Source organism: Lissotriton vulgaris, chromosome 10 (genome assembly GCF_964263255.1).
Source record: "Lissotriton vulgaris chromosome 10, aLisVul1.2, whole genome shotgun sequence".
Classification (NCBI taxonomy): domain Eukaryota; kingdom Metazoa; phylum Chordata; class Amphibia; order Caudata; family Salamandridae; genus Lissotriton; species Lissotriton vulgaris.
Genome location: NC_141698.1, coordinates 181125308 through 181147134, shown reverse-complemented (window position 1 = coordinate 181147134; position 21827 = coordinate 181125308). Strand labels below are relative to the sequence as shown.

At 41.1% G+C, this 21827-nt stretch overlaps 1 protein-coding gene across 5 annotated transcripts in view; it reads left to right on the top strand.

Annotated features, from left to right (window-relative positions):
- The window catches only part of RAI1 (retinoic acid induced 1), a 633938-nt gene extending 612336 nt beyond the window's left edge, over window positions 1-21602 (top strand). For all 5 annotated transcript variants that reach the window (XM_086940847.1, XM_086940845.1, XM_086940846.1 and 2 more), the window contains 3 exons: window positions 2664-2757; window positions 13409-13458; window positions 14922-21602. In XM_086940847.1, coding sequence (XP_086796973.1) covers window positions 2664-2757; window positions 13409-13458; window positions 14922-14936 — 159 coding nt within the window. In that variant the 3' untranslated portion in view covers window positions 14937-21602. The remainder of the gene's footprint in view (window positions 1-2663; window positions 2758-13408; window positions 13459-14921) is intronic.
- The last annotated feature ends 225 nt before the right edge of the window (window positions 21603-21827 follow it).

Below are 21827 nucleotides of genomic sequence, written 5' to 3'. Positions count from 1 at the left end.
GTAGGGATGGAGGAAAGAGAGACAGGCTTGAAATTAGTTACAAATTTGAAATCAGACAATGGTTTCTTGAGGAGGGGCAGGTCTTGGCCATGTTTCCATTGAGTTATGTAGGAGGCAGATAATAGCAAGTGATTATTTGGGGTACTGAGAGCAGGGCTTTAAAGGTTCTAGACTAACCATGAACATGTAGTGAGGGCAGGGATCGTGGGTGGAGCTAGATGTGATGGAGTGCATGGTTCTAGTTGCTTATTCAATGTTTGTCGCGGAGAGGAATGGCATGGATGCCCCGAGGTAGTACTGGATGGAAGGAAGGCTGATGTAATCTAATAAGGGTTGTGGTTTAAAGTTAGCATAAATGTGTTAGATTTTGTGATAAAAGAAATTGGATTGATACAGGGGTGGCAAGAAGAATCAATGGTTCTGGAGTTTGTTTGTGGCTGACAATACTCCTTCACAATGAAGAACAAATATTTCATATAGTTGCAGCTTTCCTGAATGCAGGAGACCAGGGGCATGTGTTTAGTTTCATGCAAGTGAGTATGATAATTGTGTAAGGTGGGATTTGTAAGTGATTCTATCTAGACCGGACCAGGTGCATCTGCAGCGGCGCTCTCTAGATGCTTACAGTGGTTCTCCAACAGCCTTAGGTCCTCTGTATACCAGTTAGCATGCAGGATTCTTCAGGAATAAGGTGCCTATTAACGGGGTAAAGGTATTGGCAGTATTGGTGAGCCATGTGTTGAAATTTGCTGGTGGTTATAACTATATCGGTCACCAAGTGAGGGTGGTGTTTGGAGAGCTCAGATTCCCAGTTTTCTTTTTGTAATTTCTTTCCAAGAGCGAGCCTTGAGCCTGGGAGGGGCAGTTGGTAGATCAGTAGAGAAGGGAAAAGCAATCACATGGTGATTTTACCTGGTTTGAGGGAGGAGTTGTGTCTGTATCTTAATGTGGATGAGGTTTGTGAAAATGGGATCAAGCACATGGCCAGCCAGATGGGTACATCCTTTACTCTACTCTACGACAGGCCTAAGGCTTTCAGGTCATCCGTGCAGTTGCAGGAGTAGCTATTAGTGGTGTCTTATAGATGGCCGACTAGTGTAATGAAGTGTTGCATTGAGTATAAAATGGGAAATGAGCTCCGTTAATTTGGGCTGAAGGTTTTTTCTCTAGCCAGGGAAGGCGACGAGAATACCTCCCATATAAGATCGGTTAGGACCTCTATTTCTAAAAAATAGGATTTCTAGCCAATCTTTTGCATCCTTAGTCACAATGATGCAGTTGATGAGGAGCAGTAAATTAAGGTTACCCAGTCTCCTAGCTGTGAACTCTATCTTGCTTTAAAATATTGAAACCTGGTAAGATAGTGGTGGCAGAGACCGGTCCAGTCATGGGATTGAGCCACGTTTCATCGAAAAACCTGTGTCAGGAACCAGAGTACAGATAATGTCCCAAATCTGTCTGGCATGTTTGGCGAGGGAGCGGCCGTTTTTCTAAACGTGGTTGAGGTTGGTGAAACTGAAACCTCCGTAGGGGTTAGGAATATAAGATTGCAGGTACCACTGTGGTTAACCCCTTTATGAGGGTCGGTTTTTGGGCCTTCATTGCAGGAAAGTTGATCAGGTCGCAGCTGAAGCGGCAGTGGAGGCAGCAGAAGGCGCCATGCTCTGTGAAAGGAAAGACCATGAAGTATTTGTAAATGGAGGGGACGGTGTTGAGTTTGCACATGGTAGCCGTGGTGTAACAGAGTCTGACCCGTGGCTAGAGCATGGGAGATTCAAGGATTTGGGCGTTAGGCGCGGGCAGTTTGCTGATAGGTGCAGAAGGGATTGCCTTTGGCACGCCAATGGCGAAAATAAATTAAAAACCAAACTAAATGGGGTGAGAGGTTCAAGTAACCCTTAGCCAGATGCCTGAGGCTCCAATAATAAATAAGGCAGCAGTGAAGGAGGACCAGGTAAGTCAAGGCAATGCTCTACAATGCCAATAGAGCAATGTGCTACTTGAGGATTGTGAATCCAGAGTTTCTGTTTGCCTGTGGGAGTCAAGAAGGGTCTTGTCATCCCCTCTGTGACCCCAGATTCACCTGAGATGAACCCCTTCTAATTAAAATGTTTAACGCTAAACCTTCCCGGTACTCTCAGTCCAGGCTGTTACAAAGTTTATTGTTGTGTCAACTGTTGTTCTTTAGCTGCAAATTAGCCTGAAGGCAATAAGTACTTGAATGGAGACACGAAGGGGCCCCAGTGTCTGCTATGTGAAAGGGCTTTAACAGCACACATAAACTCTTGACCTTATCTGCTGCCCTTTCATAGCCCACCCCCATAGTTGGGGTCACTGCCTGGGTAAATAAAACTGCAGTGACATGCACGACTGCTCTGCGGGATCCACGGAGAAGGTGAGAACTGCTTATTCAACCTGTCAGGAAAGTGTTTACTTCCAAATAGGCACGACAAAATAAACCCCAGACCGGCCGTTTCCTGACAACCACCTGCTCACACTTCGTTCGGCAGGCTCACATCTTCCCCTGCTTGGCAGGAAGGTGCTAAAGACTGCTTAACCTCTCCAGTCTAATATTCTCCAAACTCAGTTTAACACCTAAGATGGCCGTCCTGTGAGTGCACATCCTAACTCTTTTTTTTGTTTCTGTTTTGTTACATTTCAAGGTATGTCCCGGGTGCCAACAAGCGGGAGCCTCTATCAGCTGTTGTCACAAAAGCTGTGCGCAGACATATCACTTCACATGTGCCATTGACGCAGGTAAGGAGCGCATGGACGTTGATTCACCAAATCCCAGGGGGAGCGGAAATGACAGTCTATACTCTTTGACCTTAATGATGTCACAGGAAGTTACATCCTATGACCTTTGACCCTGATTTGTCCCAAGAAGTGATGTCACACGACCCTAATCCTGTTGACTTGACAATAATTAACATTGCTGAAGTTATATAACAATTGCACAATTAATATTTTTTAATCTTCTAGGCTCTGAAAAAGCACTCACTTTATATTCAAATCCTTTCATGGTGTGCATAGCTAATCAAACCTGACAGTCCCCATGAGTTCACCAAATTATGTTTTTAAAATGCCCTATAGGTGCCTCCTTATGTAAAAAGCATTTTGCTATTGTGGACCCTTTTGCCCAAACGTTACATAAGATATGCCAGTGCAAGAATGTTCCTAATACTGCTTCTCTTGCGCTATGGATGCCCCTCGTGTCAAAGGTTATGTCTAATATGTCGTGGACTACATTTTGTCATGGATGGCCCCATGACATTGCCCCAGTTGTCATACCATTTGTCAAGAATTTCCTCCACGTCCAGTGCCATCACCAGCAATTTGCCACTGGTGCTACCTATGCCAAGGATTTCCATCTAATACGCCAGCGCAAGCATTTTTTCATGGGTAACCGTGCCAAAATGTACCGACAGTGTGCCAGCACTAGCATTTTGCCGAGGGTATCCCATATGCAAGTATTGTCTCCAGTATGCCAGTGTCAACATTTTGCCAAGGGTGCTTCTGTATGCCAAGAAGTATGCCAGGTCCAACAGCTGATTTGCAAGCATAACACAGGTCACTTACATTCACTTATTCAATCTCATTCACTCATTAGCATTCATTTGCAGTAATTATTTTTCACATAGTGTCTTGCACTCACTCTAACTCTGAATTGCTCATTCGCAGTCTCTCTGACTGACTTATACTTACTTGTTTTGACACATACACACCCATGATCTCACATGCAAAACATACATGCTCACACATGTACACACACTCTCACACAAACTCACTCTCCCCCCACATGCATGCACCCAACATACATTTAAATCCATTTTATTTTTCTTACCTCAGATGCCAGTGAAGGTACAGATCTTGCTACTCCACTTTTTATTACACTAATAACTATTGTTTACTATTTAGGTAATAAAAATCACCAGAAAAGAAGGTTAGAGCCTGCCTCTGATAATGCAAGACACCCTTGTGTTCTTGGCACTGATTGTGCCATCTCTGAGGCCAGATGTCACATATATAAGGGTCATCCATTGGATGCTTCTAATTTTAGGTAGGGCACACGCTGAAGGCGCTTATCTCCAGTATCGCGTCCAAAACATGGGGGCAATCACATGGGCTGCTTGTGATATTTGCCTTTATCAAGGCATGCTTCTGTAAATAGCACAAATGCTCGAGTAAAGAGCATCCTCTCCCATGCATTATGCACAGGAGGCGAGATGTTGGCAGATCAGGTTTTGGCTGTTCCTGTGTGATTTAAAATTGTGAAATTAATCCGGCAGGATTCCCTGGATGTGCTAGTGTGGGGACTGACATGCATTAATACCTTACAGGGTGATGTTAACCTATACCCCTAGCACTATAAAAATGAGAAACGTACAGAAAAGGCAATATCCCTTTTGTAAAGAAGATATGGACCATGCTGAGCCGGGTTTATTCTTCTGGCCTGCTTATGGTTGACTGTTTTGATGTCGTACAGCATACAGGACTCTTGTATAGGGTTACAGCTCAGAAATTGTTCAGGCTTTTGTGACTTAGAAAAGCGCCTCTGTCAGAATTCCACCCTACTGTTTGTTGAGTGGTTATAGACCCCTCATACAGTAGAACATTATTCTTAACTATTTGACTTCTGTGGACCCCCACTCAATCACTATTGGAAGCCGGGAACCCCAGCCAACTCACTTTCAATGATTTGAACCTCAAAACAATACACACTAATACAAAAACAAATATAGTTTATGTACACATTACGAAAAAAATCATTTAGTTCACAAGCAAGAAAATTCAAAGAACAATAATTTTAATGGAAAGGTTGGATCTCTTCAAACTTTTATTTTGTTTCTAAAAGATGAATAAATATGCTAGACTGTAGCATATCACTTTTTCTTTTTTACTTCTTAAGCATGCTCTCATTTTGTTGGCATATATCAGTGATTTAGTTGATACCACCAGTCAGCCATACTAAATTCTGTTGGCTGTGCTTGTCCCGCTCCAACAAGTCAAGCTAAATATACCAACTTAATTTTGAGCTCCCAATTCAATTTCCTTTAAATTTACAGAGCATTTAAAAAAGAATTTCAATTTTGCTCTTTATCTCTCTCTTTGCACAAGAGGTAAAATATCTGAGATCTGAAAAGTAGGATATCTATTGGTGCCACGTAGATTAATTTATGCAAAGTACACTTCTTTGTTCCCTGATTGGGGTTGTAGGAGATCAACACTAGAGCTGATTAGGTAGAGCCTTCTATAGTCATAGACCCAGAGCCACAAACGAGTTCATCTATACATTTTGCCTGACCTCTGGAGACTTTAGTCGAAAGTGGCGATTACGATCACTAGGTTATGGATAGATCTCCTGTACCGTAACACAAGGCCCCGTTTGTAAAAGGCTTTGTCCGTCATACAGACAATTTTAAGTTCACTTATTACATACTACAATGTATACTGGTCTCCGTGCTGCTTCATCGTGCCTGCTGGTGTGCGATCTGATTTAAGGGGAGTCTCCCAGACACAAGCTGTTCTAGTTAGTTTGCAATACTACCAGTGCAATCACTGTCCTGAGCCTTTGTGAGTAGGTTAGGTAAGAATGCAACTTCCCTGCGGAAAATAGGAGAAAACTCTGCCTTAACAATCTGGGAATTTTTAGATACCTAAACGCAAAACTAAAATCCCATTTTTTCAAGCAAGTGTTGTGCATTAACATTTATAAACATCTCTTAACTTCAAGTCTTGAAGTCACAATTTGGTTTGATGACCCACTAACAAAACCTTTGCTTTTTTATGATTTACTGTAAGTATGTTCATTTGTGTTCAAATGTTGATTTGGCAGTTTCTTACCTTTTCTGTCCTAAAGACCATAGGAGTAGAAAGGTTCAGCATAATTGTGGTTTTGTCAGCAAATTATGTGCTAGCCGGCGAAAGACTTGAGTGAAAAACAAAGACCACAACTAGGAAGAGTGGTGAAGGGCAGAGGGTGCTTCAAAGTTCTTAATACATAGTAGATATGGTTTTAGTAACTATAAACTCTGCCATATGAATGGTTGAACCGTACGTCCTTTCTCTGTTTAGACTGTGCAGTAACCCTTTCTTTTGAAACATGGTGGCCTGTTGTGATCACCTGGCCCCACTCTTCATTCATTTTATTGTTAATCTATGATTTTCACAGCACCAATGCCCTAGTCTATTATGGTAAAATAAATTATCTACAGTTCAGATGCAACAATAGCTCTTAACTGCGTATAGTTACCTAAGATTGAATTCTTTGGCCCGCAAGCTTCTCACTTTCTTTGTGTCTTCGTTTTGAAGCACTTGATTCTTTGATGTCCTTTAGAGATGATGTGTGCTCATTTAACTAGAAATACACCAGGATCTGTGGCTATCCACAGATATGACATATCAGATCGATCTGTTGAATAGTCAGTCACCTTGATTCATCCACTTGTATTTTATAAGCATTACCTTTCTGCGGGCAGTTTTAGAGTCAATGGCATGCTGTCCTTAGATGGTTTCTCACATGAAGCGAAGTATTAGCCTAGGCTGTCAGGACTCTCCGGACTTTAACTACTTCTCCTTCATAGTGGCACCTGTCTGTACAGTGGTTGTATGAGGGTTCCATCAGAAAGATACACCAGTAGGCTCTCCATCTATAACGAAATACAGGCCATTCAAGATGGAAAGCCATAACTGAATTGGTGTCTCTTTCCAGCCTAGAAAACAAAAAAGTAATAATTCCCTCACTTTTTTTAATCACAGTTTTAGATAACGAACACATTACATCATTCATTTGTTCTAAAATCAATAATTTCTATAACCAGGTTTTTAAAAAAATTATAATTGATACCTTCAATAAACTTTCAGATCACAATCAAAATTGTAAAATATTTGAAAATCACACAATTTACTAGTAACCTTAATAAACACTAAAAAGTGAAAACCATCATCAGTGAAAAGGAAGTTTAAATAGTTGTGAAAATACTCAAAAATCCGATTTTTTTAATGAAACACCAGTCCAGTAATGTTAAGAGTGTAGAGTTTGGCAGAAATATCCTGAAAATGGTTTCCTGTTACATCGTAAATACAGCAGGGGAATTGAAAACCCTGGAACTCTCTAGGAAGTGCTGTTGGCTCCTTTCTACCCCACATGGTTCCGGGATCTCCTCAGGACTGGAAGTTGGTCAATACCATTTCTAGAGTAAAGGAAGGAAGAATGGGTAGGATAATTGTGAGAGGGCGATTTTTATATTTGGTGTGGCTTACTGAAGTACTTTCAGCACAAAGCATGCCTTTGAGTAGTCTAGTGGATCACTCAGTTCCTCTGATTGGTCGTGATATTGGTCGTGACTACCGGAAGGGCAAAACAGAGATGATTTAGTATTGTCTTTGAGCGGGACAGTTGTGCCTATGGTGTTCCAGGTTCGTTGGCAAAGTGGTGATAAAAGCTCAGAGCAGTAGATGGCATTTGAACTAACTGGGGTGCTGCAACTGCTTATAATTGTAATCCAGCGATGCATGATTCCACACTTTTAATACACTTTGGATTTTCACATGTTGATACTTAAAAAGCATGCAGCCAGGTATGCTGCCTTCAGCCTTGGGGCAATTGTTCAGTATAAACGCATCCTAGTTCTGAGGTTGCCACATGGTTAGCTGTACTATGATGACGTCCTGTTAGCAGGTGTAAGTAACCATGGAAATTACAAATGTCCTTTAACAAATAATTTGTTTGATCCATTAATGCATATGCAAAGACTCTCCTTTATTTTATATTGTCATGATTTCTAGATTGTATTACTTCATTTCACATTTAGATGAATACAATGCCCCCAACAATAACACACTCCGGTGCCGCAACAGTAACTTGTAAATTCATTACTTTCCATGCCCCTGTGAAACCCCACACATGGGTATTTTGTAAGAAGGAAAGAACTGAACAGAACCAGATTTAAGGGAATGGAGTTGGCAAACGTTATTTTGACAAATGATTGGGCGAGAGTGTTCCCCCTAATTTGTGTGTGCATAACAATTCACTGATGAAGTTTAGACTATAAAAGCAGGTCATGTTCTTTTACACACGTAAATCTCGGAGTTCTGCACAGACAGATCACCAAGGTATCCATTTGTACAGTGACAGCAGCCATTAAAAGATTAAAGGCATAAATGCATGCTGTAAGTGAGCCAGAGGGTGGTAGAGCTGCAAGAGAGAACAGATTTCATAGGAGGAGGTGTTACTCGGTTGCGGTAAACAAGTCACTATTTCTTAATGACCAATACCTTTAGTTTTAAAATGTTCTTTATAGGTAATCATTAAGTCCTCTCCTCTGCCACTTAAAATAGCTTTACCAGCTGGAATTGTATCCATAATGACCGAGGAGGAGGACAAAGAGTTGTTATGCCATGATTTTCTGTAATACATACTAAGTCTGGTAGGAGCTAATCGAAGATGTTTGTTTGATGTTTCCCACCACATCTAGCACTTAGAGGAACACAGTATGGCGTGGAACTAAATTTGCTTTCCATTTCCATCCCAAGGATGTTAACGGACATTCTAGAATCACATAGCTCACCACTTTGGACAAGGTGGAGTAATGAAATGGCTCTTCAGGGCTCAGTTTAATAAGCCAATGTAGGGAGGTCCTTAGGCTCCCGCTGGAGTACCTTATCCAGTGATACTCAGGTGTGCCAGAGTCTGCATTAACATGTCCGGCAGCAGACAGGCTTGCCAGGCTCCCTGTCTTCGTCACGCGACCATGTGCTGGCTCTCTTTAAATGCTCTTGAAAGCTGGAATCATGACACTTGTGACGCACAGAAGTCGGGTCCTGAGAAGCAAATAGTTGGCCCGTCCAGAGTCTGGTGGTGGAACTGCACTGCTCCCCAGTGCATCCATCTACAACACAGTAAAAGAGTCTACACTAAATGCAAAATCTAATAAAGGCACTTGTCCCTGTAAAAGGTATTTTGCCGTAGAAGCAAACTTGGTGTTCAGATTCAGTGCACTGAGTAGTTCAGTCTTTCCCTCATAGTTTACCTTACGTAGATTTATTTCAGCACGACAAGCTCCATCTTTGCTATCCCTCAATGGATAATTTATTTCATTTTCTACTGTAAAAATATTTTAGAGGAAGGCCTTGCTCATTCCTTTGAAGCAGGTGTCAATCTCTTGCTTACTTGTGCTCCTTCCAAGAAGTGATACTCTTGGACTTGGACTGGTCGTGAAAAGAAGTCTTGTGATGCTCAACTAAGTAGTGTTTCTCTCGTAGTCCCTTATGACCTTTGGGTTCATCGGCATGCAGTCACTGTGGGCCTTAGATTTGTGACTCGATTCCAGACACCACAGACAAACCTGATGAGGATCCTTCACAGATATTTCCTTGCAACAGTTTTGGGAGGTGACATTTTCCTTCCACGTTGTAAAATGTTTGAGGTAAAAATGGTCTCAAAGAGATAAGAGGTAGCTCCGAATCGGCATCTAGTGGCACGGCGAGAAAGGAACTGACTTCCGTGTGTAGGCGTGTTGCTTATGTATGCTCCGCATGTCATTTCTGGAACAGAAGGGTATCTGTGTGGAGCTACACAGCACCACTTACTGGCACACAGAGGTCCTTCTGAAAAGTTACAGAAGCTAACTGACTTGTCCATAGAGGAATTCTGCAGGTTAGTCACATTGACTCACCCACACCTATGTTATAAGTATTCCTTCCATGAAAGCAGTTGTGGAGTCCAGAAAAGCTTTATTTCGATTGCATTTTTTACAATCATAAAAGCACAGATAAAATACAAAGATTACACAAAAAATTACGCCAGAATTTAGAAACCGTATTCATTAAAACACTTTTGAGCTTGATTATATTCCATATTATTAAAAAGAATAGTATACATTAAAATGACAGTACATCTAAATAATGTCGCCCCCCTAAATCATAATGCTCTTCCTTTAAAGAAGGTCTTGTAGTGTAATTCCTACATCCCTGATAGGCTCTGCGCATTGGAATAATATACACTATAGTTTTGACATAGGACTACGGTCAGTATGCCTTTATCGAGTACATTAACCTTAATTACTTGTGTGCCAGCTAACTCAGAGGTCACTAGAAACTTATCAAATGAACAAGAAGGGATTTGTTTCTGACAAACGCATAAACATGACAACTTTGTTTTCCTTTAGAATCACTCTCAGCATCGCGTAAACAATAGATAAGTTTCACTCAGTCAGTCGTGCATGCTTCGTTTCTACAGTTACATAGAAATAGATAGACTGGCGTTTCAATAAAAAGGGGTTTATTGAACAGTCGTATTTCTCTTGCAAGAGTTATGAGCTGCTACAATCGTAAGACAGAATGCGAAGTATAAAACGTACAGCGTTAGCAGTAAGATAAAATAATACTGCAATAGCATGGTTTTTAGCTATGACATATATTCATAAAAATTCATACATAAATAACATAGGCTAAAATGTAAATACTCAACTGTTGCTTCTAGCTAGTTCTACCCCAGTGTACCTAACCTAAGTGTAGTAAGAGGTGAGAAGTAGGTGTTGCTTCACTATAGTTTAGTTTAGCTATAGTTTAGATTGGTGTTGCCAAGATTTGCCAAAAGTCCCTCAAGGTTCTAGTCCGCTCCATACCTTAGAATGAGTGAGGTTGGAATCTCTTTTCGGGTCTCGATCTCTAACACCCCGCAAGGGGAGTCAGAAACACTGGAGCTGGATTCTCTGCGAGGAGGATGACATAGTCTGGTCAGTCCTTCAGGCGGGGACTCAATCTCCTTCCGAACTTGCCGTGGCGGACCGCGTCGTGCAAGTATGCAGCTGGACCGTACCGTGCACCGTAGTTTGCCAGGACAAGTGAAGGTATATTTATACCTTGAAGGTGTTTAGGAATGCCAGTATTGACTTAAAAGTCGGGCATAGGAACGTCATGAATGAACCCCTAAGGAATAGATGTTCATGCATAATAAATGAGTTCTTGGAGAAATCGATAATCCAAGCAAGGGAAAGTCCTAAAGGCTTAAGAGTCTGTTTTTTCAAGAATTTGTGGTGACTGATGTAGGTGTCCATGCCTGTATTTGGTTAGCATGGATAATGCCTAAATAAGGGTAGGATTTCAATGCCTAAATAAAAGCAGCAGGAATTGTGCCTATATACGGGCATAAGTCGGGAAACCTATATACGGTATCTAAATCGACACACAACAGACTTTCTTTAAAAACATGGATATCATCCAAGTTACATGTTCATTTTCTAAAAGCTGTAGCTTGATAAAAGCCGGACGACATTGCCTCAGCCCCCATATTTTTAAAAGTGGAACTATACAGGTCTTTCTTAACTCTATATAAAATGTAAAAAATACGACTAGATGAGATGAAGATTGAGCCGATTTGTTATCACAAGGACATAATTGTAATTCACTTTCCCAATCAATCATTTTTGGGAAAGAGACAAATCTATGGATTGTCCCCAATCTAAATGTGGTTAATAGCACCCTACCAAAACCGCCGGGTACAAATATTAAATATGGCTGCAGGCTAAAAGTAGTAAGGAGCATCTGATGTTGCTGGACACTTGACTTCATGATTTCCCCAAATAATCGTAACATATGCAGGAATTGAAGGGCATCCTTTCTTAGGCTTTTACTGGTAATCAACGTGAGCGAGCTCGGGTTAGTAAAATATTCCGGATGGCATAAGCCTTTCATAAACTCTTTCACAAATTTGACCCATGGAATTTTTTGCGCCCCTTCCAGCCTCAGACTATCCTGTAGAATCTCCTTATTTAATTCGGTTTCCTCTTTTGACCAAATCCTATGCCAAAGAAGAATTGGCTCTAATTTTATGAGGTCAGATAGGTATGGGAGGCCCAGCTCAGCTTGACAGACATAGGTGGAGGAACTGGTGGAAGCTGACAAGATATATCTTAAAAATGTGTTCTCCACTAGCTGAATTGGGTGTGTGTCAGCAGAACCCCAGACCACCGCTCCATATATACATAACAGTCGAAACACATTTCACTGTATATTTTCAAGAGTTCTCTTGAGGGTTTACTACCCAGTTTTTTTTAGAAGCTGGCAAGAGCAGTTGTTGGTCTAATAAGTGCCAGCTTTTTTGCTGAGACTGCTTGGGCCCACGTGTCATTCTGGCTAAACAGAATCCCTAGATATGAAAAACGGTTAGTTGGGGCTGTTAGATGTCCATCCACAGTTATGGAGTCAATGGCATGATGTTGTTAGATAACTGTTCACTCACAGCTTGCCATTAGCTTTTGCTGTCGCAACACCTCGGAGTTTATGCTTTGTATTCTGTTCCTCAATTTTGAAGACCTTGCGAACATGATAGATTCTTCACTATTGGTTCACCACCACCTCCTTTTCTGCCTGGGATATGTTTCTCATTGTAACCATCATGCTAAGCTTTTGGATCTGTAGTTGAGGCTTACAGTTTATGTAGGCGGGCCACACAAGTATGACATTTGCTCTACCTTCTTCCCAAAAAGTCCAACCTGATGTACAAAACCATTTTGCGATCTCAAAGCCAGCAATTCGGAAAATCACGGTGCTTATGAATGCAAAATGGTTATTTATGTACTAAACCTATTTAGCGATTTGGAAACCGGTTACTGAATCAGATGGTTTTGAAACCCATAACAAATCGCTATTTGAAAAGGCCTTTTTTTACGGCACCCCTTCCAAATAGCAATTTGTAACATGGTGGTTCAATGCATTTTTTTACCATAATCAAGTCACAAAACATTGAAAGGTTCCTGAGTTGAGGTGGTCAATCACTCACAAAAGGCAAAGAGTCCCCAGGGACCCCTCCCATTTGTAAAAGTATATAAAACAATTGTTGAGGAGTAGGCATTGGTAATTTTTAAATGCAGTCTTGTTTCCTTTAAAGATAACGGGCTGCACTTTGAACAAATTCACTTTATTAAAATGTGAACACAGGCATGGTGGTTTGCTGACCCCAGCAGGCCACCATACCTTTGATGACATCCTATCATAGTGAGTTGCAATTTGCGCCCAGCATCATCAATATTGATGAGGTACGTCAGATTGCAATCCGCTACGATTCGAAATTTTGTGAACTGACCTATGGTAAACAAAAAAATTCCCCCTTTTAAAAACGTTGATGCACAAATGATGACCATTTTTTTGCAAATGGAAATTTCGTACATCAGACCCGTAAAGCTACACTTACTACTTCCAGTGCAGTTGTGGTCTGATGCAGAGCCCCTAAAGATCAGTTACTCGAAACAGTCAACAAACTGGGATACACAGAATTACTATAGTAAGTAGCTTCTCTATTTTTGAGTGAGAACAATGCAATTGCTAAGGGCTTTCAGTGGAGAAGATATTTTACCATACGCATTACCGTTGAAGAACCTTAATCTCTTGTTTTTCTACTTGTCAGGTTGTTTATTAAATGAAGACAACTTTTCCTTGAGGTGTCTGAAACATAAGGTACAGCAAACTATAATTTTACTATTTCTCTCTCATCAAAGTCTCAATTCCACATGCCTGCCATAACATAGTACGAGAGAAAGATTTTTACTTGAAGGCTGCACTGTCCATGCTCATACTATTAGGATGGCAAAAAGGAAAAACTGCATCAAATGATATGTCTGTCCTTGAATAATATATAAGGTACACAATAGGATGGTGGCCCTGATTTCATTGTTCATTTATATAAACCACTTCCTCTAGTCATGCAGCATTTTCCAACAAAAATCCACTTCTTGTTGAAAATAAGTAAACACCTTAGGCCCAAACTTAACTGTACTAATTCTCACACCAGGTATGATGTTACTGAAGGAGCTAGTACTGATCCAGCCTTTGCAGTGCCTGTAGATGTACCAGCCTCTGGCTATTTACTTTACTGCAGGGGAGTGTCAAGAAGGCTGCTGTATTTTTCACTGTGAATCTGTTATAGATTCACATTCTCATCATACGGCTATCATAATCTTGTGTGCCTTCAGCCTGATGTAGCAGTCCCAACGCTGCTCCCCACACGCTCCTCATCGTCTTCAGAGTTGTAGTTCAATCATCCATCAGCAGTTGGTTGCTTTGAGACCACGTTGCTGGCATTCTATACGCGTTTGAAATTATGAATAACACACTATAGCATTTGTTAGATGTATGTAAGGATCCGGTTGGCAGAAAGTCACTACAGCAATTATTAGCTGGCCTAATCCCCATTCACAATATATTAAAATGAATTTTGAGCCATCGTGTATTTGAACATCAGTAGTATTTAGGGACTTGCTGTTAGCACTGTTGTCAATTCTTCATCAAGACTGTGACTAGGGGCTGGCTATGGCTTTTGATAATGTTTACTGTTGATAGAAGGTACATTGGGATAGGGCAGTCACTTGCTGTTAAAGCAACTGACCGTACAACCTCACACTTATCGTGACTGCTGGGTCACCTTAAAGTGACCTCCGGTGAAGAGTAAAAAACAACTCCCTTTACCCACTCCTCATCACTACCAGTCACCAACAGTAAGCATTCTATAACGTTGCTTTGCCTGATGACGTCTGCTTGGTTTTGAGACATATTTTGACATCATTCACCAAATGCCCCCTTTAAGATAAATTCCAAGATATATGGACTATATGACATACAGCGTCAGTCACTCTGATATTTTAGTGATTCACATTTTTGACCTTTAAAATGCTTTTTTAAGAAAACTGTCTCTGTTTGCTTTAACTTGAACATTACTTTCATTTTTTTGTTGGTTGTTGGAGACGAGACTTGATATAATTTCTCAACTTTTTTTCAGTTCATTGAAGACATTGCATGCTCACCTTCAGATGGTGTTGTTGTCTCATCTAGCGGAATTAGCACTCACCAAGATAGAAAGAACCAAAAAAGCTCTCTTATTTAACAGTATTAACTTTAATAGATATATTTATTTTTTATTCCAGCGTCAGTTCTTGTAAAACATATGCCGAAAATCTGTCACCCGTCTTTGGCACTGCAAGAAGGTGTTACCAGGACCCCATGAGAAGGAAAGGGAGACAACAAGCACCTGATTTTGATCGCTTTGTCTTTTCTTCTGAGATCCTTCTCTTCAAGGACGAATCCCATTTAGTCTGTTCCTGGTTGATGTACGAGCTCTCAGCTCTTCTGCAAGGGGGGCTTCATAGAGACTGTGGCCTCTCGGACCTTAGCGGAGATGTTGATAGCAACCATTTCACAGCCATGGAGTACTCTGTGCCTGATGGAGACTTGGGTGATCTGCCTGGATGGCACTACTATAGCATCTGTTCCAAAGGGAATCATGACAGAGGGTGTGGACAGCACCCACTAACGGCAATACTCTGCACGAGGCCTGTCGGCATTTCCAGGGTGTGAGGACTGGCGAAAACCTGCCCTGGGTTGGCCCCCAGTTCCAAGGGAACTTTCAAACTGCTCAAGATTAAGGCAAACTAGCGGAAACTCAAAAAACAGTATAATTTATTATTATTATTTGTATTTTTCATAGTTTTCCTCATGGACTTCTTCCTGCGGCCTCGTTGTTGGGTTTCAAACACTATCTCAAGCCTTGCTGGCCCAGGTAGTCATTTGTTTTAGAGACATCATGGGGAAACCAGGTGGATCGCAAAGTCACCCATTGAGACTCTCCCATTGACAGTCTTCGTATGGTGGGGCAGAACGGGGAGGGCTACCAAGCTAGTGTGCGCACTACACTGTTAATACTTGCTAAATCTACACAGTGGCAATGTTTTCTTGTTGAGAGCCACAACTGATGCCTCTTCTTCCTGGTCAGCAAGCTTCTCATCCTGCCCACACCCATCTCCTTTCCCCACCCCCACCAGAATTCAGCATTGCTTAGGAAATGTTCTTTTGTGGCAAGAGTGTTGCATTCCAACCCCTGACCTCAAAGAGTAAAGGTTTCTGGAGTTTTGAGTTCCACATCTCCACTATTCGCCTCTCCTGCACCAATCAGAGCTCAGATTGAACCTCCTACGACATAGTTACAAAATATTTGCAGTAGCCCCAAAGAAAAATGTTTTCATATGCAGTTGTTCGCTTGGGAAATTGCTGATGCTCTATAACTGATAACACCTCAGTCGTAATATGAATTACTCTGGTGCTGACACAGGCACGTTGGAATAAAAACTGGTGTGCAGAAACATTCCAGATAGGGTTGTGCTATATGTAGGGACTGAGGGTGTAAGAGGAGAAAGGAAAGTTGTACATCAGCATCCAATGGTTGGAGGCAGAAGATCACCACCGGTTGAACTTTTTTTCACTGAAAACTTGAAACCATCAACTTTGGTGCAGAAAACCAAAAATATTAATTTGCCTTTTTTTCATGTTTCTGAGTTCAAAACTTTGACTCCTACGGTTCTGCTTTGATCCATGGAATAATAAAACATTTTACGGGTGTATTTTGATCAGATGTTCTGTTTCAATGGGCCATAACCTTTTGACCAGACTATAACAGAGAAATAGTATACCTTTCACACATTGATTCTTAAACTTATTTGTCCAAATAAGGTCTCCTGGAATAGTTTACATAAATTGACATGAATCCAAGAATTTATTTTACCCCAGTGTTCCTTACCCTTTGAGCACGAAGAAGGTTACTTGTTGCCACGGGCTCCGAAAGGGACGACCGAAAGCTTGGTTTCCCTCTGCCTTGCTAGAGTCAGTGTTTCACTACAGTGTGGTCAGTACATTGCATTCAGCACCTTTACTCTTTTATGATGTATTTATGTACATTGATACCACTTCAGCTGCTACAATAAGCTGCTTATTTTATTGTGTCAGACGGAGACATGGGCTTTTTCATAGGTCCTGCTTTTTATGATCCAGACGAGGCTTGGACGAAAGGCAACCTGGCGTAAAGGAAAAAAAAAGCAAGATCTTCCTTGCTCGGGCCAGTGGCTCTGAAACTCCAGTGGTTTTGGACGAGTGCTGCATAGCCCACCAGACATTAGAAGCCCTCAGACTATTGGGCAATATTCCTAATTTCTTCATGAGCCGATCTGCCTCATCCCACCCCCGAATAGAAACGGTTCCTGCAGCCTCTTTCCAATAGTCCAACAGCCTTTTTCTTTCTACAACCCTGAACCAGTGTGAGATTTTTCCCTATTCAGCATAAACCCTTAAATATATGTAAAAGAAATGAACTATGATGACAACTAAGGTGCACTATATTTCAAAACTACAAGGAACTTAACAGCCATCTTCTTGATTTCATATAGTGGGCCTACGAAAGGAGCGCATAAGAGGGGAGAAATGGGATCGAGGTGTCCTGGGCGCTTGCACAGACCTCATGGGTGCACAACTTTTGTGACATCCTCGTGAAAATAGGCGTAGAGAGAGAAACAAAAGGAAAAGGGGAGAGAACCCTGAACTATAATGATAGGGTCATTTTTGTCAGTCCTTTCTAGGCAGTTGAATGGAAAATATCTGAAATTATCTGGCAGAATGCATTGGCGTGTGCAATTTACTCTTCATTAGTGCACATTGGAATGGGATCCTCTCACCATTTCCTGAGACGAGGGCACTTGAGGAGAAGGAATATTTCAGAAGTTCGCTATCAGCACCTTTTTGAATGCCTTTCACCAGTTTTCTGAATGGTAATTCTTGATCACTAAGAAATTGGGTCTGAAGAGGGCATTGACCCTTTGTGCTGTGTAGATACAATGGAACTTTGCAAAAATTCAACTTTGTGCAATTGAATCCTTTATTTAGTTTTTGCAATTTTTCCTCACATTCCAGTCCTCAATTCTGCCTTTGCCACCCCACAGTACTTTATCTTTTTTGGTGGACACACTCTGATCACCACTTGTGAGTACATTGGAGACCGAATGCAATCACAGATGTGTCAGAAATCGTCTTATCTTGGTTTTCATGTTTCTATTTTTTTTTTTTTGCTGAACACTCATCAGTACCGCACTGCACTGACAAGGGTAGCTGTCTTCGTTGCTAGTGGTTCCAGTAGGTCTGTCCTCTACTACACAAGCATTCATGTGATCCAACGCAATGCGTCCAATATGGAAGCTTATTTGTGCCCTAGTATCGAAGATTCCTGTTGCACATTCTGCAGACCACTGAAGGCGCTCTGTAAAATAGCATTGGTGCTGGAAACCCCTTGTTAGCATTGTTTCCCACTCGTTGAAGATCGATTCTAATTGGGGCAGCCAAAGTCTTGCTGAGCATACCTGTTAATCCCAGCACACCAACATTTCCTTGTGTGTTTCTTCACTTCTTGTGTGTGTGTAAAGGTTGTTGCAGTTGTGTGGTGTTTACTTCAAAGTCTTATTACATTCGTCTATAAAGTCAACATCACGTCATTGAACCGTTCTTTCCTTGTGGCACTCAATGATCCTTTGATTGACTCTCAGGTAAGGGTAGGGTATAAAGATTTCTACACAGTATGTCATTTGCCACCTTCTTGCCTTTCATCCTTTGACCCAAATTGAGTACGACTGTTGTGATACTAACTCTACCCGACATCAATTATGTTGCACAGTCTTCCTGGGCTGAGGTGATGCAGATGTTTCTTCTATGGATCTTAGGGAGACCATGTTGCCTCTTAGTCAGTAAATAGGGCTATAGGGTACTCTTTCAGGCAGTGGGGTATGTAATGCCATTACCATGTCATTACTATTTCACTGACGTAGAATGGCTGCTTGACTTGAACACCAGTAGTAGACCCTGCTTTCACCCCTGACTCACAGCTGTTCCACGACTTCTGAAATAGATTGTTTATTTCATGTATAAACATTTTTACTAGTATTTGGAGGTATGGAATTGCAGAGTAGACCACACACAATCTAGGGGCCATTGTACTAATAATTCCCATACCTCTGTGGCTTTTATGTGCAGAATCCATGCCTGCTAAGCCATTTTTGGAACCAATCTTGCATAATTTCCCAGAACATGAAAGTTGCAGTGCCTGGAATTGGAACACCCCAACGTTGGTGTGACAGTGTGCAACGAAAACCAATTCAGCTTTGTGTTCATGCGTCTCTGCATCCGATTTCTATCTTTTCTTTGTTCGGTCAAGGTGACTGGGTCCTCAATGACAAGAAACTCGCAACCCTGAAAAGATTTGAAAATCAGCTTTGCATAATATTTGTTTTTTTATGCGATTCAGTCGTGTGGTGTAATCCTAAAATAATCCCCCACATTTTTTTTTACTGTGGCCGTGCATGCACCTTCTTGGTAGAAGCAGTATTTAAAGCATCAGACATATTTTAGATCAATTGCTATATCTGGTCCTAATAGGATTCGAAAGACTACATCATAAATTGTCATTTTGAGGAGCTTTGTATCCTTCCTCCACCTCTATGACCAGACATCTATGAGCTAACCTGGCCTCTATAGGTGAAGAATTAGCTACATTGTGGATTGAGTGATGGCCATCTTGGGTCCGCTTAGCTTCTGCACTGGCCTTTCATCACTTGCATAATTTTTGCAGGAGGTTGTGTCCATCTCATAGTGCGTTTTGATGAAGAGGTAGGCGAGAGTCATTGAACCACCCCTTTAAAATTGTGCTTTTATGTTCTTTCACAATCTTGGGCCTCAGCACCCTCAAGTTGTGGTACAACTTTGTTTCCTTTCTGTTTCAGTGCTTAGCTTAAAGGGCAACAGGTCTTCAGAAGGAGGGAGCCTGACAAACGTCTGATGCACCACCATCACTGATTAGTTGAGGTATTTTGATGGATTGTAGAGTTCGTCCTTGCTCGCTCAAGATCCCTGCCTGGTGATTTGCATGCAATTCTACTGGTTGATTTGTTTATTTGTATTCTTCAGGAAACCTTTTTTGAATGACCACCCCATTTAAAAAAAAAATTTATTTTGCCTTCAGAAAGCCCTACTAGATACTAGACTGGTTGCTTGTGAAAGCTCATTTCTCAATTCTCTGTACATCAATTTGGAGTCGCTAGAGGATGCAGTGTAAAGAATATTTTTTCTCCTTCGTTCCATAGTTGACCCTCAGTTTGACCATTAATAGTCTCTCAGCCTCGTTCACATAGTGCATCAGGTGGCACAAGCATCATAGTGCTTTCAAACTGTGACAGAGTCTAGTCACAGCATCACTTGTGGATCAAATTAACAGTTTATAGAAGTGTTTTTCTTGCAGAAGGGTCAACCATTTCCTCCAGAGTTTCCTGCTATATAACTCCAAATCAGTTTCTGCAGCAGATGCGCACTTGTAGAGGTGAGTGTTTCTGGGATGGTCTGCTAAGTGCTGAACACTATAGGCCAGATGTACAACGCACTTAGCCAGTCACAAGCGGCCCATTGGTCCATTTGTGACTGATAAAATGCAATTTTCGATGTACAAACCCTATTTTGCGAGTCAGTAGCTTATTATGGCAAACAAAATAGGGTTTGCGAGACGCTTTAGGAAGTGGCATGCAAACGGCGTCTCTTCCTAATAGCGCATCGCAGGGAGATGTACATTTAAAAAAAAAAGTTGCTTTATTAAAAAGCCAACACAGACAACATAGTGGTGTGCTGTCTCCAGCAGGCCATAATCCCTGTTGCCAATTCCCATTGGGTCGCAAATTGCGACCTGCTGCATGAATATGGATGAGGCAGGTCCCTTGTGACCCATTTCGGAATCGCTAATGTATCTGAGACACAGTATATTTCATTTTGCGAGTCGCAAAAAATCACAATTAGAGACTTGCAAAATTAAATGTACGTACATCTGGCCCGACACTTTTTGTGGAATCATCTTCCTCAATAAGTGCAGCAACTATTGGGATGAAAGTTTCAACTTCTGTGGAGATTATCTTTACTGTTTTCAAACACGCAAATCTAAAGGCAATTTTATATAAATCAGAACAGCCATATATAAATAGCATTGGCGAGACCTTCTGCTGTCTGTTACACCTGCTTTCAACAGGCAGTTATAGAAATATATTGGAATCAGACGCACATTCAGCCAAGGTGTTATACTACAGGACACATCCATGCCCTAGGTAATAAATCAGCTTTTGTGCAACAGGTAATTCTTCTTACACAAAGACTTCAAACATAATAAACCATTACACCCATACCCTGGAAAGTACACTAAATTCCTGCTTTTATTTTCTTAAAAAAATAAATCTTAATGTCTAAATCTTATCTGTGTTTTTTATTTCTAAGTGGATACCTTATTTGTTCCTTACCTTCTGGTGCCTGGAGCCCATTTGGTGGTGATGAAGTTGGTTGACCTGTTCAAATACATCCTGTTCGAATCCACTATCTCAATTCGGATCTTGCTGTCATAGGTTTGTCAGCCTGTTTCCCACTATCACTTTCTGAAGCTTGCCTTGGACTACAGTCTGTCCCAGGCGCCATGCCTGACTCTGGCTGTGTAGTGGTATACTGTACATATTACTGTAAAATGGTAAACCGTGTGTATTATATAATGCCTCATTATATAGTGTGTATATATATATATGTATACATATACATATATATAATATATATGAAGACTGTAAATGTTTAAGACTAGTGTTCTTATTAGTACATTTGCTTCACACTGAAGATTGTGTGTGACAAGCTGTTTCTAAAAGATGTTTATTTTCCTTAAGAGTAAAAACGAGTCATTGCATTCAACCGTCAATAAAGATACAATTGTTTTGGAAGGATGTTTATGTGAGCTTTTGTGCTGTCTCTGTGTGTCACATTTTTTGAGGGAGGGTGTGGCAGTAAAAACATGGGAAGTGTCAATGACATAAAATGTGTATGTTTTTTAGCTATTGCCGACTGATTATATTTGCTTTATTGAATGGAAATGAAACACAGTAGTGCATTGAATTGGTTATGGAAAACACTAAGGACAAGCACTGTTCCACCTACAAACACACATTGGA